This window comes from Lontra canadensis, unplaced genomic scaffold (genome assembly GCF_010015895.1).
Source record: "Lontra canadensis isolate GAN:19392208 unplaced genomic scaffold, GSC_riverotter_1.0 scaffold52, whole genome shotgun sequence".
NCBI lineage: Eukaryota > Metazoa > Chordata > Mammalia > Carnivora > Mustelidae > Lontra > Lontra canadensis.
The window spans coordinates 13,744,841-13,772,718 of record NW_022631046.1 but is presented as its reverse complement, the minus strand read 5'-3'; the positions used below and the strand labels follow the sequence as shown (position 1 = coordinate 13,772,718).

General features: G+C 36.3%; 1 protein-coding gene across 15 annotated transcripts in view; it reads left to right on the top strand.

Annotated features, from left to right (window-relative positions):
• The window catches only part of ANKS1B (ankyrin repeat and sterile alpha motif domain containing 1B), a 1,097,747-nt gene that overhangs the window by 148,976 nt on the left and 920,893 nt on the right, over positions 1-27,878 (top strand). For all 15 annotated transcript variants that reach the window (XM_032874307.1, XM_032874315.1, XM_032874314.1 and 12 more), the window contains exons 4-7: positions 2,131-2,427; positions 20,410-20,485; positions 22,935-23,036; positions 26,350-26,463. In XM_032874307.1, the coding sequence (XP_032730198.1) occupies positions 2,131-2,427; positions 20,410-20,485; positions 22,935-23,036; positions 26,350-26,463 (589 nt within the window). The remainder of the gene's footprint in view (positions 1-2,130; positions 2,428-20,409; positions 20,486-22,934; positions 23,037-26,349; positions 26,464-27,878) is intronic.

The window sequence follows — 27,878 nt, the reverse complement described above, 5'->3', positions numbered from 1 at the left end:
ACTTTTTATGGGTTTGTCCTTTAATACTTTGATTTGGAAGGTAAAGTAATAAGAAGCATTTCATAGTGCTCATTAAAAAAAATCTTTTTTTTTTTTGCCACTCCTCTAAGTTTTTAAATCCTCCCTCTGCTCTTGACTCTCTGCTCTCAACTTATCTGCATTCTTCAGCCAGAGCAAGTCTGAATTACTTTTGGGGACATTAAGATTTGCTTGGGTTTGAATCCTACTTGTCCTTTTATGTGGTCAGAGCAGCTAAGTAGCTAGTTCTATTACAACTCAGTTGGTGTTCTTTTGGGCAAAATCTAGAAATTCTGCTTTCAGAACACTAATTTCGTTTTCTTCTCTGGCAATGTAGCAATACTTGGCAGGCATTGTGGTGTAGGGGAAATAACAATATATATAGTTTTTAGACATTCAGCAAATGACAGTAGTAATAGTACTAATAGTTGTTATCATGGAAGATGGTATTAAGAGCAGTGACTTTAGTGGGGTGCCTGGGTGCCTCAGTCAGTTAAGTGTCTGCCTTCAGCTTAGGTCATGATACCGGACTTCCAGACTTCCAGGATAGAGCCCTGCGTTGGGCTTCCTGCTTAGGTGAGAGTCTGCTTCTCCCTTTCCCCCTGCCCTTCCCCCTGCTCCTTTTCTCTCTCTTGCAGACCCTCTCTCTCAAATAAATAAATAACATCTTAAAAAAAAAAGAAGAGCAGTGACTTTGGGTTTAGGCTACCTACGTTCAGATCCTGGCCCCTAGACTAAACGGCTGTATATTTGAAGGCTAGTTATTTAACTACTCAGTGCCTCAGTTCCTCATCTGTAAAGTAGCAATAATGATAACAATAGTATCTATCTCAGAGTAAAGATTAGAGCACACAAAAATGGACTGTACCTGTGCCTGGTACATAGTGTTAGCTCTAATGATGGCAGCCTCTTTCTCTTCAGAACCCTTATTCAGGATCATTGCATTTTTGTTGCTAAAATTTCTTGTTTACATTTCTCCTGACTGATCCTTCTACTTCCTGACATAGTTATACGCAGTTTACCTATACGACCTGCCCAAATAGACTGAAGGGTCCATCTGCCTTGTGACGGGGTTTAGTTTTCTCTGTTTTAACATTAAAAAAACTTTTAACTCCGGTGTTTATATTTAAAAAAATATACAGTGTTATATTTGTTTCAGGTGTACAATATAGTAATTCAGCAACTCCATATATTACTCAGGGTTAATCAAGATAAGTGTACTCTTATTCCCCATCACCCACTTCACCCAGCCCCCCACCCACTCCCCTCTGGGAACTGTGTTCTCTATAGTTAAGAGTCTGTTTCTTGGCTTGTCTTTTTCTTTGTTCATTTGTTTCTTAAATTCCACATATGTGTGAAATCATATGGTGTTTGTCTTTCTCTATCTTATTTCACTTAGCATTATACACTCTAGATCCATCCAAGTACAGTTTTTATCTTGCTAAATTTTAAGAAAATCTTGATTTTCAACTGAAACCCTTATTAGGTGCATATGTAACACTGTGATACTCCTTGTAACTTGTCTGGCAGTGGGTTTAAGTCTGCCTCTTAATCCATAATTATATTTCAAAAAGATGTGATTTAATCTTAGGGCCAATATGTCTTCATTCTCTTTGCGGAAGAAGCAATAATTTGTGCTTAGATGGAAAATAAAATGAAACTTAATTTGGAAAATCTTTCTATGAATCTTTCATTATCAAGAATTTACCATCTCAACTGTCTTTTGGAAAGCCAGTCTGTTCAAAGTGTGTTATAATTGTTATTAATCTCTCTCATTAACAAATGTCATCAAGGCATGATGCACAGTTCAGATAACACTGACCATCTGGGCCCAGCAGGGCCACTGACTAAGATGCCTAAATCATTTATCAGTCCCGGAAATTGGAATATATGATGCAGGAGAAAATTTGACTTTTCCTATCGAAATGATTTAAAAATGTGATATTTTGATATAATAAAGGATAGATGCTTTAACAAATACTCTATTAGATACACTTATTAAAATAAATAAATCTTAAACTTACATTTTCAAAGTATCTCTGGTTTTAAATTACTGCTTAGATTTTGATAATTAATTTCTGAAGACTTGAATCTTATGTTTTATCTTAATAGAACAATGAAAACGAAACTGCCCTGCACTGTGCAGCTCAATACGGACACTCAGAAGTAGTTGCTGTTCTCCTCGAAGAGCTCACCGATCCTACCATCAGGAACAGTAAGCTAGAAACACCTTTGGATCTGGCAGCTCTCTATGGACGACTTAGGGTGGTCAAAATGATCATCAGTGCACACCCTAACTTAATGAGCTGCAACACTAGAAAGCACACGCCACTCCACCTCGCTGCTCGCAATGGTCACAAAGCAGTCGTCCAGGTGCTACTGGAAGCAGGGATGGATGTGAGCTGTCAAGTGAGTCTTCGTTTAGCTATGTTTTAAAAGTGGTGATTCTCTTGCTTTGCTTTGAGATACAGATGATATAACTTCTATGTAGAAATCTTTCTATTTTTTAACTAAGTTGTCCGCAAATATTTTTATAATTGTTAAATTTAAGACCCTGTGCCATATACTGTTGGGAAATATGAAGAGGTAATAATTCATAATTTCTAACCTCATTCTAATTTTAGGGCTTTATGTATGAAAAATTATCACCAGGAGGCTGTTGTGTGTGATATCATTAGTAATTGTTCACTCAGTGTTGGGACTCACTGCCTGATATACACTAGGAATCCAGTCAAAGTTAAATGAATGAAAGAATTAATCAAAATTCAGTTTAATACTTTTGAGTATGTACTTTGTGTTTAATATGTTGACACATTTAGAATCCACTTTTAGTAGCCCTCCTGTGGGATTGAGAGCTAAGTTCCAGTTAAGAGATATGGAATCAGATTCAAAGTTAAGAAAGTTGCCTAAGGATGTATAGTTGATAAACTAGAATATGCATTTGTACTTATTGATTAAAGTCTGGGCCTCTTTACACAATAGTGTACTGTCTATACATGAGTAATGAAGGAAAAATCACTGCCTAAGGGAGGAATTTTATTGGAGAGGTGTGATTTGAGTTGAACTTTGAAGGATGGATAACATTTGCAAAGGTTTCTCCACAAGGAAAGGGCAACCTACTTCTTTATTTTTAAGGGCAACTTACTTTTATTAACTGTTTCAAGTTAACTCTAATGCCAAGGTTAACTTTTTTTTTTAACGACCTTTTCCTTTTATTACTGTTTTTTGTCTCCCAAGTCAGTGGCAGCATTCTTATCTTCCAGAAACCCTTTTGGTTCCTGTCAAGTTGTGTCCTTCTCCCTTGTGTATTAGAAGCTATTGCTACCTAACAAAATGTCCTGAAACTTAATGGCTTAACACAGTAACTACTTATTTAGCTCATAATTCTGTGGTTGGTGATTTAGTCTGAGCCTCACTGGGTAGTTCTGTCTTGGCAGGGTTCTCTCTCTCTCATATGTCTGGGGTCAATTATAAGCCAGTTGAGTGCGTCTGTTGTAGAGATTGACTGTATGTTGCTGGGATAATGGGTGAGGTTGTCATGTGTCTTTCATGATCCAGTAGGCCACCCTGGACTTGTTCACATGACAGCGGTATGGTTCTGTGTGCTCGCTTGTGTGCACGTAAGAGATGGAGGGAAGAAGGAAGGGAACAGGATTATACAAAGTCTCTTGAGGTCTAGGCTGGGAGCAAGCATCCTGTCTTTTCTGCAGTGTTTGATTAGCCAAGAGGTCACAAAGGCAGCCTAAATTCAGGGTTAGGAAAACAGATTTTACCTCTTAATTAGAAGAGGGTGTGAATTGTTGTTTTTGTTTGTTTGTTTGTTTTAAAGATTTTATTTATTTAACAGAAAGAGAAATCACAAGTAGGCAGAGAGGCAGGCAGAGAGGTGGGGAAGCAGGCTCCCCGCTGAGCAGAGAGCCCAATACGGGGCTTGATCCCAGGACCCTGAGATCATGACCTGGCCTGAAGGCAGAGGCCTAACCCACTGAGCCACCCAGATGCTCTGAGGGTGTGAATTGTTAAAGGGGTATAAATACCCAGAGGGAACATTCCAACTGTTGTTAGTGCTCAAAATTGTGGGTTTACTTTTCCTAGGAATTGTTTAGAGGTTGAATTTTGTTTCTCTTTTGTTTTCCACTGAAATTTAAAAATCTTTGGCCTTCTCATCCTACATTTCAGGCTGGCATCCTAAAACAGACATTTCATTGGAGCTTTGCCTATATTATTTAGCTATTTGGTATTTATAAAATCTTTTCTTAATTTTTTATTTATTCTACTTTGGCAGCCTTGAAAATAAACAAAAGAATTTTTTCTAGTCCTCATGTTAAAAAAAACCCAACTTTCCCCTCTAAAATAAGATAGATGCATGTTTACTATTGTAACTGACTCACAAAGTTACTGTCAAAGTGTGTTTAATGATAAGCTAGATGTTTATTGTCTTTTCTGAATGTTGAATTTCTGCAATCTAGATTTACTGTTTTCATAACATTTCTGGAATATTTTTAAAATATTTTATTTATTCATTTGAGAGAGAGAGTACACAAGCCATGGGAGAGCGATGAGCAGACTCCCCACGGAGCAGAGCACCTGATGCAGGCTTGATCCGAGGCTTCCAGGATCATAACCTGAACCAAAGGCAGACTATTAACCAGCTGAGCCACTCAGGTGCCCCAGACACTTCTGGAATATTTCTAAACTTGATGGCACAGATTAGTTCATAACCAAGGACTTCACTATGACTGAGATCAGTAACTCACTTCATGTCCATGGCGAAGATCTTTTCATATTTTGTGCTGATGACTTTGCAAAAAGAGAAAGAGTCTAGCTTTAATTTATATATGTATATGTTACATCTTTTTTATATAAAATTCTACTCACTACATTTCAGGTTTTTGAAGAATTAAAGGTAAGTAAGATCTCTGCCCAAAATTTAGTGGAGGATACAAAAACTTGGAAGAATTACTCCTGTATATGACATACCAAGATAAATAGTAGGGCAAAGTGCTGGGGAGATACCAGTGAATAAAACATAGATTGTAAGAGGGAGGAATTGAAGAGACATAGAGTGATATTTGAAGAAGAGCTTGAAGATTTTTAGGACTTTGAATTTAGGTATAACTTAGCTTGCAGATGTGCATTATTTGGCTAGAGGAGTATTTTAAAATATTGAATTTGAATGCTTTTAAATGGGGTATAGAACTTCCAAGGTCCCACATTCTCTTTCTGCCATCTTCTGTCATTGCAAGATTCATTCCTTTAGATTTTCTACTTTGCCCTAATAGCATTTGGGTTTGTTACTCATATATCAGATGAAAGGGGCAAAATATGTTCAGACCAATCTGAACACTTAATGAGAAACATCAAGGATGGTACCTGAGCAGGGTGGGCAATGTTTTGTTATTTATGTTCCCTCTATGATTTCATCCTGAAGGTTTCCAAGAGGTAGAACTGACAACATACTCTAAAATATATCTCAGTGAATTGAATCTTCTAGTATTTAGATAGCCTTAGTTGATGTTTTGCTTTTGTTATTATTGCTTTATTTATAGAACACATTTTTTGTTTGTTTCATTGCCTTTTTTGGGTCAGTGTTTAATTTTATTACGCCATTCAAATGAACTCTCTCAAAGTTTGCCTATCAGATTCACTACCAAGTTGTTGGGTTTGTTTGTTTGTTTTGAGATGGGGAGAGAGGGAGGGGAGGGACAGAAAGGGGAGAAGAGAGAAAATCTCAAACAGGCTCCATGTGGAGCCTAATGCGGGGCTTCATCTCACTACTCTCAGGTCACGACTTGAGCCAAAATCAAGAGTCAGACGTTTAACCAGCTGTCACCCTGGTGCCCCACCCCTTGCAAATTTTTTTTAATATTATATTTAAAGTAGAAATTTGTTGATATTCTTACTGGGTGAGAGTGAAGAAAACCAGGTACTAACCTTAAATTGTTTCAGTGGCTTTAATATTTATTTAATTGTTTTAGTTAACCAGTTGTAAATTAGCAGTACTAAAAATAATCCTATTTGGTAAATTACAGTGATACACATTTAAACTAATTACATTCAAATCATTATAAATAATTATTTAAAATTTAGAGATGACTTTAGAAGATTATCTCTTTTTTTGGTAATTGCAAATGTTTTAAAATGTGTAATTTATGTTTGTGTTTTCTGTATAAGTTTTGGTTTCTTCTTCATTTCTCTGAGCAGTTTTGAATTATAACACATATTTTAACTAGTGAGAAAAACAATTTAATTCCCGATTAGGTGATTTCATATTATATTATTGTATAAACCCTTTAGTTTTAAAGGATTTCTTAATAAAGAGAATCCATCATATTAAGATATTAAGAAAATGGGTTTTGAGGGGAGGAGTCAAGATGGCGAAGTAGCAGGCTGATACAACATCAGGTAGCAAGAGATCAGCTAGATAGCTTATCAATCCATTGCAAACATCTACAAATCCAACAGGAGATGGAAGAGAAGAACAGCAACAATTCTAGAAATAGAAAATCGACCACTTTCTGAAAGGTAGGACTGGTGGAGAAGTGAATCCAAAGCGACGGGAAGATAGACCAACGGGGGGGGGGGGCGCGAGGGGCCTGCTCCCGGCAAGTGGCAGAGCAACGGAGCACAAAGTCAGGACTTTTAAAAGTCTGCTCCATTGAGGGACATCACTCCAGAGGCTAAACTGGGGGGAAGCCCATGCAGGGTCAGCATGGCCCCAGGTCCCTCGGGGTCACAGAAGGATTGGGGGTGTCTGAGTGTCGCAGAGCTCGCAGGTATTAGAGTGGGGAAGCCGGCTACAGAGACAGAGTCGAGAAGTGAGCTCTCAGCTTGGGGTTACCTTGAACTGGTTGCAGGCTGGGTGAGCGCCGAACGCAGCCAGAGGCCAGGGACACGGGAGTGATTGAGCGCTAGTCTCTTGGGCGCACTGAGGAGTGGGGCCCTGAGCTCTCAGCTCCTCCGGCCGGAGATTGGAAGGCCACCATTTTCATTCCGTCCTCTGGAACTCTACGGAAAGCATTCAGGGAACAAAAGCTCCCGAAAGCGAACCGGAGGGAATTACTTAGCCCAGCCCCTGGTAAGGGTGATGCAATTCCATCTGGGGCAAAGACACTTGAGAATCACTATAACAGGCCCCTCCCCCAGAAGATCAACGAGAAATCCAGCCAAGACGAAGTTCACGTACCAAGGAGAACAGCAAAATCCCAGAGAAGGAGAAAGCAAAGCATGGAATTCATGGCTTTCTCCCCATGATTCCTTAGTCTTGCAGTTAATTTAATTATTTTTAATTTAATTTTTTTTCTTCTTCTCAATTTTTTTTAACTTTTATCCTTTCCTCTTTTAACGTTTTTTAACCAGTTTATCTTAACAATACCTTTCATAAAAAAAATAATAATAATCTTTTTTGAACCTTCATTATTACAGTCATATTGTATCCTTCATTGTATCTAACTTTATTTTTTGTATACACATAGGGTTTTTTCTTCTAAAAAATTTTGGGTACAACTTCTAATAGATCAAAATATGTCCTAAATCTAGCTCCAGGCTTGTTCTAGTCTCCAGCCTGAGCAAAATCTCTCCATTTTCTTTTTCTTTATTCTACTAACCAACTTACTTTATCAACTCCTTTTTTAGAAATTAAAAATTTTTTTTTTCTTCATCTTTGTAGGCATATTCCATCCCTTCATTGTGTTTACCCTTATATGTTTTTCATTCTTTAAAATTTTGGGAGGTAGGTTCTTCTAAGTAAGAGACCAAAATACTCCCAAAATAAAGTGGGTGACCCTGTACTAGTCACCAGTCTAATATAGATATTTTTTTCTTTTTTATATTTTCTTAAATTTGTTTTCTTTTTTTTTTTTTCTTTTTTTTTTTCTGAACTTTTTATCCCCTTTCTTCCCGCCCATGATTGGGGTCTCTTCTGATTTGGCTAAAGCACATTTTCCTGGGGTCTTTGCCACCCTTTTAGTATAATATTTCCTCCTTCATATATTCTTATCTGGACAAAATGACAAGGCGGAAAAACTCAACACAAAAAAAAAGAACAAGTGGCAATACCAAAGGCAAGGGACCTAATCAATACAGACATTGGTAATATGTCAGATCTAGAGTTCAGAATGATGATTCTCAGGGTTCTAGCCAGGCTAGAAAAAGGCAAGGAAGATATTAGAGAAACCCTCTCTGGAGAGATAAAAGCCCTTTCTGGAGAAATAAAAGAACTAAAATCTAACCAAGTTGAAATCAAAAAAGCTATTAATGATGTGCAATCAAAAATGGAGGCTCTTACTGCTAGGATAAATGAGGCAGAAGAAAGAATTAGTGATATAGAAGACTAAATGACAGAGAATAAAGAAGCTGAGCAAACAAGAGAGAAACATCTAGTGGACCATGAGGGGAGAATTCAGGAGATAAGTGATACCATAAGGTGAAACAACATTAGAATAATTGGGATTCCAGAAGAAGAAGAAAGAGAGGGGAGCAGAAGGTATATTGGAGAGAATTATTGGAGAGAATTTCTCTAATATGGCAAAAGGAACAAGCATCAAAATCCAGGAGGAGCAGAGAACCCCCTTCAAAATAAATAAGAATAGGTCCACACCGCGTCACCCAATAGTAAAATTTATAAGTCTTAGCAACAAAGAGAAAATCCTGAAAGCAGCCCGGGAAAAGAAGTCTGTAACATACAATGGTAAAAATATTAGATTCGCAGTAGACTTATCCACAGAGACCTGGCAGGCCAGAAAGAACTGGCATGATATATTCAGAGCACTAAACGAGAAAAACATGCAGCCAAGAATACTATATCCAGCTAGGCTATCATTGAAAATAGAAGGAGAGATAAAAAGCTTCCAGGACAAACAAAAACTGAAAGAATTTGCAAACACCAAACCAGCTCTACAGGAAATATTGAATGAGGTCCTCTAAGCAAAGAGAGAGCTAAAAAGTAGTAGATCAGAAAGGAACAGACAATATACAGTATCAGTCACCTTACAGGTAATACAATGGCACTAAAGTCATATCTCTCAATAGTTACCCTGAATGTTAATGGGCTAAATGCCCCAATCGAAAGACACAGGGTATCAGAATGGATAAAAAAACAAAACCCATCAATATGCTGCCTACAAGAAACTTATTTTAGACCCAAAGACACCTCCAGATTTAAAGTGAGGGGGTGGAAAAGAATTTACCATGCTAATGGACATCAGAAGAAGGCTGGGGTGGCAATCCTTATATCAGATCAATTAGACTTTAAGTCAAAGACTATAACAAGAGATGAGGAAGGACACTATATCATACTCAAAGGATCTGTCCAACAGAATATCTAACAATTTTAAATATCTATCCCCCTAACATAGGAGCAGACAACTATATAAACCAATTAATAACAAAATCAAAGAAATACATTGACAATAATACAATAATAGTAGGGGACTTTAACACTCCCCTCACTGAAATGGTCAGATCTTTCAAGCAAAAGATCAGCAAGGAAATAAAGGCCTTAAATGACACACTGGACCAGATGGACATCACAGATATATTCAGAACATTTCATCCCAAAGCAACAGAATACACATTCTTCTCTAGTGCACATGGAACATTCTCCGGAATAGAACACATCCTGGGTCACAAATCAGGTCTCAACCAGCATCAAAAGATTGGGATCATTCCCTGCATATTTTCAGATCACAACGCTCTGAAGCTAGAACTCAATCACAAGAGGAATCTTGGAAAGAACCTAAATACATGGAGACTAAACAGCATCCTTCTAAAGAATGAATGGGTCAACCAACAAATTAAGGAAGAATTGAAAAACTTCATGGGAACAAATGATAATGAAAACACAACTGCTCAAAATCTGTGGGACACAGCAAAGGCAGTCCTGAGAGGAAAATACATAGCAATACAAGCCTTTCTCAAGGAACAAGAAAGGTCTCTATTACACAACCTAACCCTACACCTAAAGGAGCTAGAGAAAGAACAAGAAAGAAACCCTAAACCCAGCAGGAGAAGAGAAATCACAAAGATCAGAGCAGAAAAAAATGAAATAGAAACCAAAAAAAAAAAACAAAAAACAAAAAACAACAATAGAACAGATCAATGAAACTAGGAGCTGTTTCTTTGAAAGAATTAATAAGATTGATAAACCCCTGGCCAGACTTATCAAAAAGAAAAGAGAAAGGACCCAAATAAATAAAATCATGAATGAAAGAGGAGAGATCACAACCAACACTAAAGAAATACAAACAATTATAAGAACATATTATGAACAACACTATGGCAACAAATTTGACACTCTGGAAGAAATTGATGCATTCCTGGAGACATATAAACTACCACAACTGAACCAGGAAGAAATAGAAAACCTGAACAGACCTATAACCATTAAGGAGATTGAAACAGTCATCAAAAATCTCCAAACAATCAAAAGCCCAGGGCCTGACGGCTTCCCAGGGGAATTCTACCAAACATTTAAAGAAAATGAATACCCATTCTCCTGAAACTGTTCCAAAAAATAGAAATGGAAGGAAAACTTCCAAACTCATTTTATGAGGCCAGCATCACCTTGATCCCAAAACCAGACAAGGATCCCATCAAAAAAGAGAATTACAGACCAATATCCTTGATAAACACAGATGCAAAAATTCTCACCAAAATACTAACCAATAGGATCCAACAGTACATTAAAAAGATTATTCACCACGTCCAGGTGGGATTTATTCCAGGGCTGCAAGTTTCGTTCAACATCCGCAAATCAATGAATGTGATAGTGATACAATACATTAATAAAAGAAAGAACAAAAACCATATGATACTCTCAATAGATGCTGAAAAAGCATTTGACAAAGTACAGCATCCCTTCCTGATCAAAACTCTTCAAAGTGTAGGGATAGAAGACACATACCTCAATATCATCAAAGCCATCTATGAAAAACCCACTGCAAATATCATTCTTAATGGAGAAAAACTGAAAGCTTTTCCACTAAGGTCAGTTTACTTCATCCAGTCCTTTGATATGAGATGACATCTTTGACAACGACCCAAGTTTCTTTACTCATCTTGGACCTACCTGTGAGCATCCAACATTTCCAAATCTGAGCATTTAGCTTCCATAACTCCTTATCCCCAGATATGCCTGTCTTCCAGTCTTTCCCATTTCAGCAAATGGCATTACCATCTTGCTGGTTGTTTAGTTGCCAAACTTCAGGGTTTCTTTTATATTTACATATAGCCCCTTAGCAAATCCTATTGGCTTTATGCTCAAAATTTATCTAGAATTTCACTATTTTTTATCCCCTCCACTATTACCACTGTAGCTTAAGTCCTGTACATCTCCTGCCTCCAACCTTATTTCCACATTTTTTCCTTTGCTTCTGTATTAGTCTGCTCAGGTGACTATAGCAAAATCCCATAGACTACAAAAAAAAAAAAAAAATCCCATAGACTGGGCAGCTTAAACAACAGACATTTATTTTCTCACAGTTCTGGAGTTTGGAAAATCTAAGATCAAGATTCTGCCAGATGCTGTTCCTGGTGAGAGCTCTCTCCCTGGCTTGTAGATCACGGTCTCCTTATTGTGTACTCAAATGGTCTTTTGTGCACAAACAGAATGAGAGAGAGAACTCTCTAGTGTGTCCAACTCTTTTTTTTTTTTTAAGATTTTATTTATTTATCTGACAGAGAGAGATAACAAGCAGTCAGAGAGGCAGGCAGAGGGGGAGGGGAAAGCAGGCCCTCCTCTGAGAAGGGAGCCTGAAGCGGGGCTCAATCCCAGGACCTGGGATGATGACCTTAAACTCAGAGGCTTAACCCACTGAGCCACCCAGGCACCCTAGTGTGTCCAACTCTTATAAGGACACCAATCCCATGACATAGGTTCCTACCCTTATGACCTCATTTAACCTTAAATACTTCCAAAGACTCCATTCAATCGGTTTTCATCAAAGTAGCTTTGAAGCCACCTTTGACTACTCTGCCATTTTTTACTCCGCTTTTGCCATAGTGGCCTCATTGCTCTTGCTGGAACATAAGAGGTAAGCTCTTGCCTCGAGACCTTTGCTTTACTAACCCACATGACTTCCTCCTGAACTTTTCTTCAGGTGTCTGCTCAAATGTTACCTTAGTAGGGATGCTTTCCCTGACCTATCTCACCACCTCAGCAACTTCTTTTCCTTCCCTTGAACTGAAAACTCAGCTTTCCTGTAAGGGCACCATATTGCCACCAGCCATTTCAGACCAGGCTACCAGGCACTATGCTACATGAATAAAAACATTTGTTCCCTGTCCTCATGGAGTTGAGTGACTAGCAGAGAAAACAGAAAATAAAACCATAAACAAAAATTACAAATTGTGACAGTGCCATAAAGGAAATACACTGGATGCTGTGATTTTTGAATGAGGGGATGGGGAGGTCTCCCTTAGGATGTGCCACTTAAATGGTGCTAGCCTCAGAGAAGTAAGAGATAAGGCCATGGAAACAGATGGTTTTGAAAGAAAGAGAATATATATAGAGAAAAGAAGCCGAATCAAGAATACTCAGAATTTCTGGAAAAAGAGGTCTATAAGAAAGCAGTGGTAAGAGGGTTGCCAAGATAGTACAGTTACATGTTATCAGTTTGTTCATTCATCATGTATTTATGGAGTGCCTGCTTTGTGCCAGGCATTGCCTGCTATGTGCCAGAGAATATGCAGTAACAAAATAGATAGAAATTTTTCCTAGAGAAAGAAAGATGACTCTATAACTCTATAAAGTATGGAGAAAAGAAAAGTAAGATATGGAATAGGACCTTGAAGTCAGAGCAGGTTCACAAGAAATTTCTTTGGTTGGCTGTTTTATTGCTGGATTGTGGAAGAGTTTGTATTGTGGAAGAGGGTGCAAGGATCCAGTGAAGAGAATGAAATGGAAGATGCAAGAGAAATGGTGGAGATATTTCATGAAATTCAAGAAGAAGCAGGAAGTGATAAGAGCACAAGTAGAGGATTAATTTTAAGGAGAAGAATGGATGCTTCCTCTGAGACACAAGTGAAGGAAGAAAGGATCGGTAAAGACAGAGGCTGGGAGTCCCTAGTTAAATAGGAGGAGAGGTCTTCTTCTGAAGAGGAGGAATGCTATTTCTGAATTATTTGAAGACATATTTCTCTTATGCCACTTCCCTCCAATCTAAACTTTATTATAACCTCCAGCTGTTCTTCATATGATGTTTTCGTAAGTCTTTTGTCATTTGGGACCCTCTTTTCTAGGCACATTCCAATCTCTCAATGTTCTGTAAAAGCTTATTATCTACAATTGATCACAATACTCCAGCTATAGGCTAACTAATGCAGGATACAATAGAATTGGTTGCCTCTCAGCTTGTTCAGAAATCATGTATTTGTTTATAAAGGCTAGGATAGTGTTATCTTTTATAAAAGATGCCTATATGGCTAATTGGTACTAGCCAGGATGCCCAGGGTTGTTACTGCTGAGTTAAATGCTATTCTAGTTGGCTTTCTTTATCTCCATTGAGGTTATCTTTATTCACTGGCTCTTATATCTTGTAATAGTTATGGGTCTTGATTCTCAAAGTTTTTCATCTCCACTGGCACCTGTGCTCTATTTTCTCTACTGATCATCACCACAGTCTTACTTTATATCTTGTCATCTTTGTTCTGTTTTGTCCTTTACTAAAGAATTGGTCTTCCTTTATCTGGTCACTCTCTTTTTCAAGTTCAGGAAGACTGTATTAAAGGTGTTAAATTCAGAAGGGTGAACAAGTGCCAGCAAGCTCTGACATTCCTACACTCCCTTTCTATTTGTTGTTTTGACAGTCTGGTGGAATATATAGTCCAAGAAACCATTTTAAAACACCTTGAAATTCTAGATAAAGTATAACATATATTCTTTATATGCATGACTGAGCTTCCACAGAAGGCGCAAAAATAACTCAGGCTAAAAACGAAAAAGAAGGTAAAACCCAGGGCTTTCAAACAGGGTCTCCTCTTTCCTATCACTTGTCATGTGTGTGTGTGTGTGTGTGTGTGTGTATGTGTATGTGTGTGTGTATGTGTATGTGTGTGTGTGTGTGTGAATGTGTTGCCCCATTTTTGGTGCTACTGAGGTTTGACTTTAATAGACATTTCCAATCAATAAGAGAATTTCATTTCCTTTCATCAGCAATTTAACTATTAACATTACTGTATATATCATTTCATTCCTTCTCTCTGCTGTTTTCACTACCACTTGTGTTCAGAGGTGTTTTTTCCTTAGTGGTACTGAGATGTGAGTGCTTCATATCTCATTACTGGATAAATTTTGAGGTATTACTGTATTATCAACTGCATAACTGTCTGTTTGGTCTGTCTTGGAAGTGATTAATTAAAAAATGGAGATGTTTGATCCATGAGAAAAGCAGGACCAAAATCCTGGGGGTTGAGAGGATTTGGGTTCACCTATTTTTGAGTTATTTCTTTGTATACATATGACTTACTTGTTGAGTATTTTAGACTAAATTCTATTTCATGAGATTACAACTTTTCAAGATTTGGCCAGTTATGTTGTGGATTTGGGGTAGAGAGCTGAGATGAACAGAAGGGTACTAATTTGGGGAGCCTGGGTGGCTCAGTGGGTTAAAGCCTTTGCCTTCAGCTCAGGTCATGATCCCAGGGTCCTGGGATTGAGCCCCGCATCAAGCTCTCTGCTCAGCGGGGATCCTGCTTCCTCCTCTCTCTGCCTGTCTCTCTGCCTTCTTGTGATCTCTATCTGTCAAATAAATAAATTTTAAAAAATCTTTAAAAAAAGAAAAGAACGGTACTAATTTCAGTGAGGGTATCAGACACAGACTCAAGGTAGAGTGTAGTAAACTGGAGAATATTATGGAATTAACCCATATTTTGATAAGGAAAAGTCCATAGATTTGACATATTTAAATTCTGTACTATTTATGATACTGTACTATGATAGCAAGAAATGGTTCCTGATACTCTTTACCTTAAATTTTTAGGAACAATCCATTCCAGCCTCATATTCTCTTACTAATAAGCTAATTATATCTACCAGGCTTAATGTTTATCATCTGCTAACCTTTTCTAGCTTTGTTTAAGGTTCAGTGTCTCCTTATCTACTATATAAAAGTACTAGTACTATTTAACATAACCTTTTTTTCTTGGAATAATTTAAAGGAGATTATCTATGTATATACACTCTATACATATATATATATGTAATTTAAAACACATGTATTTGTTTTACATACACAAAACATTATATACATGTAATTTTAAAATATTAATATCATTAAGGTTTTTAAAAAATACGTTTTCTAATTTTTTAGCAGCAATAATACAGTATTTTTCATTATTTATAGGTTTGTAAAATATTTTTTTAGTCTTATTCGTTGTTTATCATGTTTAACCCTCCCAATAACCCTACCAAGTTTTTAATATTTTATGTACAAAGAGATATGAATTTTCAGAGATAGGAAGTGATTTCCCAAAAGTTGTATAGTGACTGAAAGCCAAACTGCCTCTGGGACCCAGTTCTTCTACATCTGTTTTCTCTAGAAGAATTGTTTATTTATGGTGAAGATTATATAATTTCATTTCCTAGAATAGTCCATTTCAGTGTCTAAAGTGCCCACCCTCATGTATCAGAGTATCTAGGAAACCAAATTAGTACAAAAAAGTAAACATTATTGTTATACTTTTAAATAGTGTGTTTAGACTCAGACTTCTCTTAATTATTCTTTTCATTTAACATTAGTTCTTGGACCTCAGGTCTTTCTTCCTGAATTAAATCTTATGGTAGTACTTTCAGTAAGAATCTGTAGTAACCACTTATTATTTAGTCTGTCTGAAAATGTTTTTATTTTGTTCTCATTCCTAGAAGATAGTTTGGCTGGATATAGAATGCTGTTTTAGAATGGTAGTTTTTTTTTTTTTGACACATGAAGGTACTTTTTTCTGGCTTTATTGTTTTTGTTGAGAAGTCAGCTGTTCAGCTAATTATTAATTATTTTTAGACAACTCGTTTTTTCCCTTGGGATATTTGTAGGATATACTCTTTATCTTAGGTGTTCTGTAGATTCACTGTAATATGTTCATAATGTATTCTTCTCACTTATCTTACTTGGTATTTCTAGAATTGAGTATTAGTATCTCATCAGTCCTAGACAGTTTTTAGCCATTGAATTACTTATCCCAAGCCTCTCCTTCTAGAACTCTGATTAGACATATGTTGAGTCTTAATTCTGTCCTTTCACATTTTCAATCTCTTGTTTCTTTAAAATGCAGTATGTACTTAAAAAAAAAAATCCACCATCCAGTTCAATACTTGTTTTTCCAGCTCTATCTTATCTGTTACTAAACCTTTCCATTTAAGAATTATGTTTTCCATTTCTAGAAATGTTGTCTAGTTCATTTTCAAATCTGGCCAATTTTGATTCTCCTCTTCTTTAGTTATATTTGATATCCTCTTTTTGTTCTTCCATCTTATTGATCGTGTATATATATATATATACATATATATACATTTATATACATATATATATTATATTCTGTAGCTGGTCATCATATGACATGTGAAGTTTTAATAGGTTTTGTTCTTTTTATTTCTATGAATTCTTTCTCATGGCTTGTTTTCTTTCATGTTCAGTGATTTCTGACTTTAAATCTGTGTTTCTTAGAGCTTGATCCGTTGGAATTCTCAGAGGCCTGAGTTTAAAGTGTATTTTTTTTTTTTTCATGAAGATTTAGATCTGCTTTTACTAAGCATTTATGTTTGCCTGGTACTATGCAAACCCAGGATCACTTCCTTTTACATTTTTGGCTCAGGATCAGAGGGTTGGAGGAGCACAGAGGTTGTGTAATTATGGCCCCAAGCCCATGTGAGAGCAGAACTGTGGTTAGAAATTTTGTGGGGAGTTGTTTTTGCTATTCTGCTCCACTTAAAACTAAGTGGAGTAGAACTAAGAACTAGAACTAAGATCTAGGTAGACATTTTTAATTTCTCCTTCTGTGCAACACATTTTTATTTAATTAGTTTATTTTTTATTTATTATTTTTTACTGAAGATGTTCTTCGGGAGTTTTAGATTTTTTTTTAAAGATTATATTTACTTATTTGACACACAGAGAGAGATCACAAGTAGGCAGAGAGGCAGGTAGAGAGAGAGGGGGAAGCAGGCTCCCCACTGAGCAAGGAGCCTGATGTGGGGCTTGATCTCAGGACCCTGAGATCATGACCTGAGCTGAAGGCAGAGGCTTCACCCACTGAACCACCCAGGTGCCCTAGATTTTTTTTTTTTTTTTAAGTAATCTCAATGTCCATCATGGGGCTAGAACTCATGACTCTAAGATCAAGAGTTGCATGCTGTACCTGCTGAGCCAGCCAGGTGCCCCTAGGAGTTTTAGATTTTTGCAGGGTCCTTGATCTATCTTCTCAGCTTTCTTGTGCTTCTTTGTCTCCTTCCCTCTTCCCACTTTCTCCTTGAGTAGCTGGTTAAAGCCCAAGCATTAGTCTGCTGGGATTATCAGATTCCGTGGAATGGTTTCTTATTCCACTACAACCCTGGGTTCATAGTTTCTGTCCCTCCTTCCCTCCCCTAGGCTCTTAGGAATTCTATTATTTTTCCTTTTCATCCCTGTATTTATTTATTTATTTATTTATTTTTAAAAGATTTTATTTATTCATTTGACAGACAGAGATCACAAGTAGGCAGAGAGAGGCAGGCAGAGAGAGAGAGGAAGAAGCAGGCTCCCCGCAGAGCAGAGAGCCCGATGTGGGGCTCGATCCCAGGACACCGGGATCATGACCTGAGCCGAAGGCAGAGGCTTTAACCCACTGAGCCACCCAGGTGCCCCTCATCCCTGTATTTAAAATGTTGTTTAGTTTTTCGTAATATTTAAGGTATGCTATCCCAGGAGAGTTTTTCTAACATATTGCCCACAATTTTTTAAGAACGGAAGGAAATCAAATTAGTAATCAGAAAGTTGGTTGAAAAACACACTGACAGTAAAAAGAATTAGAGTATTTGAAGGGATATTTTTTAGAAATTAAAATAATAAAGCATTTGTGCTCCATATTGAGATTATTTTTTTAAGGAGTTAAATAAGTTTCCATAGTTTATTTTCCCTTCTGCACAGGGCTATATATTTATAAATTATTTTTATTTAATTTTTTTAAAGATTTATCCATCCATTCTAGTGAGGGGGAAGTGGCAGAGGGAGAGAGAATCTCAAGCAGACTCTCCAAGGAGCATGGAGTCCAATACAGGGCTTGATCTCATAACCCTGAGATCACCACCTGAGCTGAAACCAAGAGTCCAGTGCTCTACTGATTCTGCCACTCAGGTGTCCCTTATTTCCATTTTCATTTGTGTCTCTACATATTATGACAGTTAAATTATAAGACAAATACATTTCAGTCATGCTGCCTTTGAAGATAAATTTAGATCACATTGATCCTCAGTCTCCTTAATAATGCATTTATAAACCATTTTAGATTGGGTTAATTATACAATAGGATTTTATTGGTTAACAAAGTTTTTACACTAAATGTTATTTTATGTTATTTTTATCTTGCATTGAGATTAGAATCCCACAGTAGAGACCAGTTTTAGTACAAGGGGACAGAATTGCTATAGTGACAATATTTAACACACACATGCACACATACTGAGGACCTAGAAATTTATTAAATTCTTGAGAGAAAAAGAAAAAAGGTGAGAGAAAAACCTAGTGTTCGTATAGCTCAGAAAGCTGCTTCTTTGAAATTTTCCTTGATCTTTTCAAGGTAGGAACCAATCCCTTCCTGCATTTCTCACGATTCTTCTTTTCCATGCTGTTTTCCTCCCCGTTTACCTTTTGCCCTCAAAACAATTTTTTTTTAAAGATTTTATTTATTTACTTGACAGAGATCACAACTAGGCAGAGAGGCAGAGAGAGAGAGGGGGAAGCAGGCTCCCTGCCAAGCAGGGAGCCCAATGCGGGGCTCGATCCCAGGATCCCCGGACCATGACCTGAGCCTAAGGCAGAGGCTTTAACCCACTGAGCCACCCAGGTGCCCCAACAATTCTTTTTTTTTTTTTTTTAAAGATTTTATTTATTTATTTGACAGACAAAGATCACAAGTAGGCAGAAAGGCAGGCAGAGAGAGAGGAGGAAGCAGGCTCCCTGCTGAGCAGAGAGCCCGATGTGGGGCTCGATCCCAGGACCCTGAGATCATGACCTGAGCCGAAGGCAGAGGCTTAACCCACTGAGCCACCCAGGTGCCCCCCAACAATTCTTAAATATATACATTTTCAAGGTACTTTAGTAGACATTAGGGATACAATGATGAAAAAAAAAAGAGATGTGGTCCACATTTACACTAAACTTACAGTTTGTTAAGAGAAATAGACCATCAGATGACATAATGTAGTATAAGTGTTATGATGAGGAAAAATAGATTCATGTGGAATATACAGGAACAGCACTAGACCTAGGGGCTAGCAATATCTTCTTATATGAAATTATATTCAAGCTGAGATTTGACATATAGGTCAATGGTTGTCAAAGTGTACTCCTAGAACCTCAGTATCACCTGGGAATTTGTTAGGAATGGAAAGTCTTGGGCCTATCCCAGGCTGCTGAATCAGAAGCTGGGAATAGGATCCAGAAATCTGGCTTTTGACAAGCTCTCTAAGGAATTCCTATTCATACTGAAGATTGAGAACTAGTGAATGGGTGATAGTGAGATAGAGGGCTAGGGTTGGATCCCACCAGGCAGAGGGACTTCTGAGATCTCTAGGGACTGAGACTAAGGTGAAAAAGTTCAGTATGCCTGAAGCACAAGTTATAAGATCCTGAGGAGAATCAGGGTGGACAGGAGAAAGTGTGGAGAGGAGAGGAGGGAAAAGATCATCTGGGTTTTGTAAACCATACTAAATTGTTTGATTTCCTTTATCATAAATATTACTTTGTACATCTGTTTCCTCAAATAGAATGTGAATATACAAGGGAGGGCATCATATTTCTATACCTGAGAACACCCGTCAACTATTGTTGGGATATAATTGGTGTCTAATAAATGAATGCAATGTATGAATTGGGTGGAGTCAATGGATACTCACAAAAACCTCATGAGATAGTCATTACTGCCTATTTTTACACTTGAGAACAACCACGGCTAAGAGAAGGTGAGTCGCTTACCAATGTAACAAGGTCAAATGGCTATTCAGAAGCAGAGGTGTTTTACAAATCCAAGCATTTGGATTTTGTTCTTAGAATCTCTTCTTTATTCTGTAGTACCTTTCTGTCAGGGAGTGCTGAGATTATAGAGAATATGTACGGATAAATAAGGTCATAATTTTTTTTTTTTTAACTTATAAGCACTCCTAAAGCAACTGTGCTTCTTTCTCTTTTTTCTTTTTTTTTCCAGACAGAAAAGGGGAGTGCACTTCATGAAGCAGCTTTATTCGGAAAGGTGGATGTTGTGAGAGTTCTGTTAGAAACAGGTAACTATCGTAATTCTCCATGGAGATTATTCTTACAAATAGAATTTCTATTTTAGGAGTAGACAAAGGGAAATGGCACATTTTTTTTCATAATCACCCTTACTTTTTACCTTTACTTCTCATTGCAAATGTGTATTCATACCATGTAGAAAGAACCTCAGTGTTTATATAAAATTGATATAAATATGCCCCTTCCTTTACTCCATAGATGTGTCAGTAAAAAGCTCTTAGAAATTATAATTATATATATTTAAATCACATTGAAATATATTAGAGAATCTATCAGGAGGAAAAGGAATTCTCTGCCTTGTACAAGAGGGAGGAACTGATCCTTATGAAGTTACGACAATTGCTTGGTTTATGAAAGAACATAACATTACCCTGGTTTATTATATTGGGAACTATGGTAAACAGAAATTAGATTTCTGTATCCTTAAGGTAAATTTACCTTGTTATTTCATCAACTGAGTGGCTATTGTTTCTAAGCAGCAGTGATTTAAAGGGAATCTTTAAGAGGGAATGGTTTGAAGGAACAACATAGTAGGCTTGTTTTCATATGTATATTCTGAATGAAATAAAATAAAATTGACACTGAGATTGGATTTTTTTTAGGATCAAAAATCATGGGTATAAATTCATACTTGGAAACAATTGATGTGAATCTTTTATGTTATGGACTACAGTTATTGTATTTATTTTCCACTGTAAAAAAAAATGAAAAACATTGGCAGACTATGGCATTTTGATTATAGTTATACAAAGTTAAAATTTCATGTACATGTAATTTTGACATGTAACAGTGATGTAATTAGCCTTATAGGCAACAAATCACATATGTGCTAATAACACATTTCTATACAAATTTAAGCAAATACTTAATTATCTTGTTACAGTGAACTAACATTTGGGGCCCGAATCTGAAAATGGCTTTGTTTGCAGGTAGATGTTTGGAAAGTTTATAAACTTTTTTAGGGTAGTGAAAGCTATTTGCTACATTGAAATAAGTTCTTTAGTACAATAAGTATTTTTAGAATTAAAATAATTCCAATGATGTTTTAGTTTACAAACGTCAAGAAGTGTGATCATCAGGTAGATGATTGAGTATGGTTTACATTAAACATAATCTTGCATAAGTAAATAAGAGATATTTGACTTTGTAGCCGGACAAATAGTATTTGGACAGTACAAAATGTTACGCCCGAGTTTTCACGTCTGAGACACCACCAAGGAGCCAACACCAGTGTAATCACACGAGGGTTTATTCAGCAAGCTTAAGCTTGGGCCCAAGTATACCTGACACAGTGGAGTAGGGACTTGGACCCCGAACCAGATTACAATCAGAGTTTTTAAAGGCAGAGTAGGGGTGGACTCGGCGGTGGGTGAGGACAAAGTGGGTGTTCAGAAGGGCTATCAGGGTAAAGAAGATAGTCAAGATATTAGAGGCCTGGTTATTATCAGGCCAAGGCCATTTTTCCCTCTAATGAGGCACTAACATGAAGACAGTTGGGAGTTTCCTGGTGGAATGACACATTCCTCCTATCAAGTGTCCTTGTTAGTGAGATTTAGCACTGGGACATTTGTAAACGGAGGGAAACTCCTGTCTTGGAGGATTGTGATCTCTGCAAGTTAACTATTTGTTCACACATACTACCGAGGGGAGGGGAGCCGGTGGAGAGGGGGTGCAAGGTGCCAGCTTTTGCTTTGTCAAGATGGCTGTACTTATGTCAGGGCTAGACTCGAGGTGGGTACAGCCTTGTTTTTCTTGGCCTCCACACAAAATCATCATCCTTTTTCAAATTTTATGAGTACTCCAGTGTTTTAAGAGTGATACATTATTATTTAAAAAATTTTACCGTATTTTACAAAATATATATATCACAGAACCATTATTTTTTTTTTTTTTTTTTTTTTTTTTTAAAGATTTTTATTTATTTATTTGAGAGAGAGACAGTGAGAGAGAGCATGAGTGAGGAGAAGGTCAGAGAGAGAAACAGACTCCCCGCGGAGCCGGGAGCCCGATGCGAGACTCGATCCCGGAACTCCAGGATCATGACCTCACAGAACCATTATTATACTTTAGGAATTGACATTCTAAATCAATAAAATTTTTCAGCTTGATAGCATATCATTTAACTAGTTATAATCCAATGTAGCCTTAATTATAAAAAGCAATCTTAATGATTGGGTCAGTGCCCTTGAAACCTTAATCCATTATCAAGAATGTTCATAATCTTTGGTAGCAGTATGCCCCCACCTTCTTTCTTAATAAAATTGCGTGTGTACGCGCACATGCGTGTGTGTATGTGTTTGTGTTTAGGATTTAATTTTTTAAAAAAATCATTTCGGTGCTTGGTCTGTTTATGTTTGATATTAGAGTATTACATATTGCCACTATCTTCTGATGACACTTCAGTGGTGTGCATTTAGTGGGTTTTTCTTTTTCTTTTAGGAATTGATGCCAACATAAGGGATAGCTTAGGTCGAACTGTCTTAGACATTCTGAAAGAACATCCATCTCAGAAATCTCTCCAGATTGCAACACTCTTACAAGGTAAACAATAGTGAGTGATGGATGACTTTATCTTAAAGTTAAGATTACAATAAATCTACCATTGTTCTTTCTTGAGTTTTCAGTTAATGTTTGCTTTTGAATGAACTTATTATTTACAGTTTTTTCTGGTAGACTTAAACTAAAAAATAATAATTTTTAATGTTTAGTTTCTGTTTTCAACAGAAAATGACTATTTTTATTAGATATTAAAAGATCTTTTAAATCTATATAGTAAATATGTAGTTATGAACTTAAAAGCAATAAGGCTATAAAGTAATGATAATCTTATATTTGAATAATGCTTTAAGCGTTTTCAGGGATTTTCCATTATTTTATCTGATTTCTATAACTTTGTGAGGGAGATAAATCTGATCTCATTATTCTCCTTTTTGCACATGAGGGAAACTGAAGCTCTGAGAGGCTGACTTGCTCAAACTCATATATCCTATTTTAGGTGGTAGACCTGGTACATATATGCCAGGTTAACAACAACAACAACAACAACAACAAATTGTACTTCGGTAATACAGATTATTTTTTCCTTAATCCAGCAGTACAAGATAATTCAGTTTTGCAAGCTTTTGTTTTTTGGTAAAGGTCACTTAAGTACATGTGTAATTAGGTACAGGCATTAGGTCTACTGAAGGTTTGGGAACCAAACCTAATTTTTTATTTTCAGGATTATATACTTCCCTGTTTGATCTAAAAAAATTAATGAAAATTTAGATTTAAATACTTTACCTTTTTGCTTCATGATTAGGCCTGGCATGTAGTATGTTCCCTTAAAAATCCAGACATTTTCCTTTCCAGGTAGCTTCTACACTGGTCAGCAGTGATTAGCCCCTGATTATTGCAGATGGGTGACGAGTGTAATAGGGAAGGGAGGTGGGGTGGTTTCCTTGGATATTAGTTGGAAAGCTGAAGAACAGTTTTGTCCTGCAGGAGATAAATGAATTAAAACCAAGTTGGTCAAGTGATGCATAGATAAGGGGAGTCAACAAAAGCCAAAGAGGGTTTGTAAAAAGAATAGATGAGCTACAGAAGTCATTCATGCTCTGTTCTCTCTTTATTTTCAAAAATTTCAAGGAGTGGAAGTTCAGTCTCCTACAATTTTCTTGTTAAATAAGTTAATTGCAGTTAAGTGCATATAAAGATAAATCAGAAGATACAAGAGTGGCTCTTTGTATTCAAATTAAAAATCAAGTTGAGAGGCACCTGGGTGGCTCAGTCATTAAGCCTCTGCCTTCGCCTCAGGTCATGATCCCAGGGTTCTGGGACTGAGCTCCACATTGGGTTCCCTGTGCAGGAAGCCTGCTTCTCCCTCTCCCACTCCCCCTGCTTGTGTTCCCTCTCTCCTTGTCTCTTTCTCTGTCAAATAAATAAATACAATCTTAAAAAAATATCAAGTTGAATGAAAACTAAAAAAGAAAAAAAAGTGGTATACAACATTTTTGTCTTTTCCCTATAGACACCTTATATTTTATATTGAACTTTTTTTCTAACTGAACTTTAAAAAAACAGAGGCTTGTGAATAATATTTCCTTTGGGGAAAGCAAAATAAATGTCATCCACTAAAAAGAGGACATGACGTAATTGCAGACATTTACTGCATTGTTTTACCTGAGATGAAATTGTTGTTATATAGGAGTTAAATATCTGTGTTCTTTTATTTCACCAAGGTTCATTGTAGGTATGTCAACTTGTGATAGGGTATATGGGACATCTTTGAATTTTTTAAATTGTTGGCAGATTTTAGAATGTGAACATGTTATCTATATTCTTTTCATTCCTGGGTCATAAATCAGTGGTACATTTTAAGTTTTATGAAAAGTTATCTCACTAAAACCAGTTTAGAAGTAGATAAAATTACTATATGTGTCCTGGAGGAAGAATTCACTTTACATAATGACTGTACTGGGTCAAAAATTTTAAGGATAGATAGACTTCCATCGGTTGCTTTCTTTGCTTAGTAGAATTGCCCTTAGGTAGAAACTGGTTGATATAAAGACACAGTTGGTTGGCATGAAAGCACAGACTTTCTAACTAGACGTTAAGAAAAAGATACCTTCTGAATAAAGACATATAAGTAAAAGGTCCCTATGGGGAGAGGTCTATTGATTTAATCCTTTAGATGGAGATTAAAAACTAGTTACTGTAAGCTGAATGCTTTTGGCAGATAGCAGATATATTTTGTTTAGATTACATGTTTTAGACCTGCACTGTATTTCCATAAAAATTGAATCAGCTTTCAACATTTGAAAATCTAGGATTTCAGATAAAACTTCAGAGTTTTGGTTTCTAAAAAAAAAAAAAAAAATTTTTTTTTTTTTTTTAGAAAAAAGGCTTTCATTTTACTTTACTGTTGAACTGTATATGGGGCACCTACTGTCTGGTTAGTCATGTTCCACATGCTTTCTGTTTTCTCTATGATATTGAGGCTGAATGTTGACATTTATTCCTGATTTCAGATGCCGTTTTCCTTAAGTTTAAGAGAAACGTGAGATGTTTTCTTGTACCACATCTATTTGGCTGTGCCACTTATTAGCTGTATGAATATGGTCAACTTAAAATTCTTCTCCTTGAGTTTTCATCTCTAAAGCTGAGATTGTAATGGCGCCTGTGTCATAGTTTTGTGAGGGTCAAGTGAGTTAACTTATTTTAAATACTTAGAACACTGCTGGGTGCATAGTAAGCCATATATATAAGTTTTAGCTGCTATTGCTGTTGTTATGTCTTCATCAAAATTGGAAAAATGAGAGACAGGCTGAGTGTGGAACATTACTTCAAGAATGAGAATGAACATTATTTCTCTGCAGAAATAAAGTTTAATATGCAATTATGCTTATATTATAAGAGTAAACACTTTATGACATAAATTTCATTCATTTATATTACCTGACTGGTTGTTGTGGCTATCTGAATTTGATATCCCTGTTTAGGTATCAAGTCTATTCAAATCATCTTTCAGAGGGTTTTAAATCTTCAGGTAGAATATATTAGGAAACGAAGGATGTTACTATGTTTTTACCAGGTGAATTTATTTTTAAGGACAATGTGACCAGTTTGGTTTTCACAAAAAGGATTTGTGAATCTCTTCCTAAGTATCTTTTGTGTTTTAATTTAAAATAATTAATAGTTCATCATCATGAAGTTCTTTCAGTTTGTTTGGTTTTTGAAGTTCTTTTAAAAGCTTAAGATATATTTAGGATATGAGGAAATAAATGAAAAACTGATCATCAGAAATAAAACATAAAGTTATTGATTTTAAAGTAAATGAATTTGACTATGTAATTTCAAAAACTTGTATACACAGAATATTTGGAAGGTGTGGGAAGATCACCAGCTCTTGAAGAGCATGTACAAGAAGATACAACACAAGAAATACATATTTCATCTCCTATTGAGTCTCCTTCCCAAAAGACTAAGAGTGAGTAGCTAATTATAAAGCCCTTGAAATAATACTAGATGTTCATGTATAAATCTGTCCTATATGTACAAAAAGGCTAACACTTGTAAAAGTTTCAGGTCTAATAAGTTGTATCTTAGACTCTATATTTTACCCATTTATTCAGCCAGCACTTTTTAAAATTATTATTATTATTATTTTTTTTTTTTTTTTAAGGAGAGGGAGATGGTAGGGGCAGGGAGAGAAACTTTTAAGCAGTCTCCATCAGCAAAGAGCCCATGATGGGGGTTTGACAGTTATCACAAGGCTTGGTCTCACAACCCTATCAACCATGATCTCAATCAAAACCAAGATTCAGCCACTTAACCAACTAAGCCACCCAGGTGCCATTCAGTCAGGTGCCGTTCAGTCAGCATTTATTGAACTCTTCTATATGTCAGACCCTACTCTTGGACCTGACACAGTAGTGAGCAAAATTAGCAATCCCTGCTGTCATGAAGTTTACACGGAGTAGATATTTCACAGTAGATATTTTTCCTAAAATTAATTAATTATTTGAGAGTGTGAGCATGTGTGAGTGAGGGAAGGGGCAGAGGGAGAGAAAGAATCTGTACAGAGTGCAGAGCCCAGCACGGGGGCTTGCTGCTCATCACAGGACTCCATCCCAGGACCCTGAGATCATGACCTGAGCCGAAATCAAGAGTCAGATGACTGAGACATCCAGGTGCCCCTTTCTAAAATATATTTTTAATGCAGAATAAAAATATTGATATCTGGGTTATAACTACTGGAGTTTTAGTTTTTCCCCAGAAGAAATTACAGGTATAAGGTATCTTTCTGAAAATGATTTTAAAAAATGCATATTTGCATGCAGCCTAAAAATATTCATATTTTTGATAGATGATGCATATTATTTGTCCATTCCTTCTGTGTTTTTCCTTCATGTCACATAGCACAATTCTAATTTATTACTTATATCATTATTTATCTAAATAAGTTCTATCATTTTTTTTTTTTTATTGAACCTAGGAAGGAGTCTTCTGGTATCATTTAAAATTTGTTAATGAGTTGAGTGAATTCTGTCCATGAACTATATATAATGCCAGTGAAAGATTGTTGAAGTTTAAATGTTACAATGGATGAAGCCTTAGAAATTGTAATTCCAGATGCTTTTATGTACTATACATATATAAACCTTTAATACTTAACTTCTGTTTTGAATAAGAGCAATAATAGGCAAAATTGGGATTTATCCTTGTCTTTTAATATTTTTATACTTATTATAGTTTACTACTAAGAATATTTTCTGACTTACTAAATCTTGTTTGACAGATTATGAGTTCTATCATCATACTAGTCATATTTTTATTAGTTAATAGGAAGTTTTAGCAAAAGCCTTTCTTGAAACTTTGAAAAAAATTACTGTCTTTTTACAG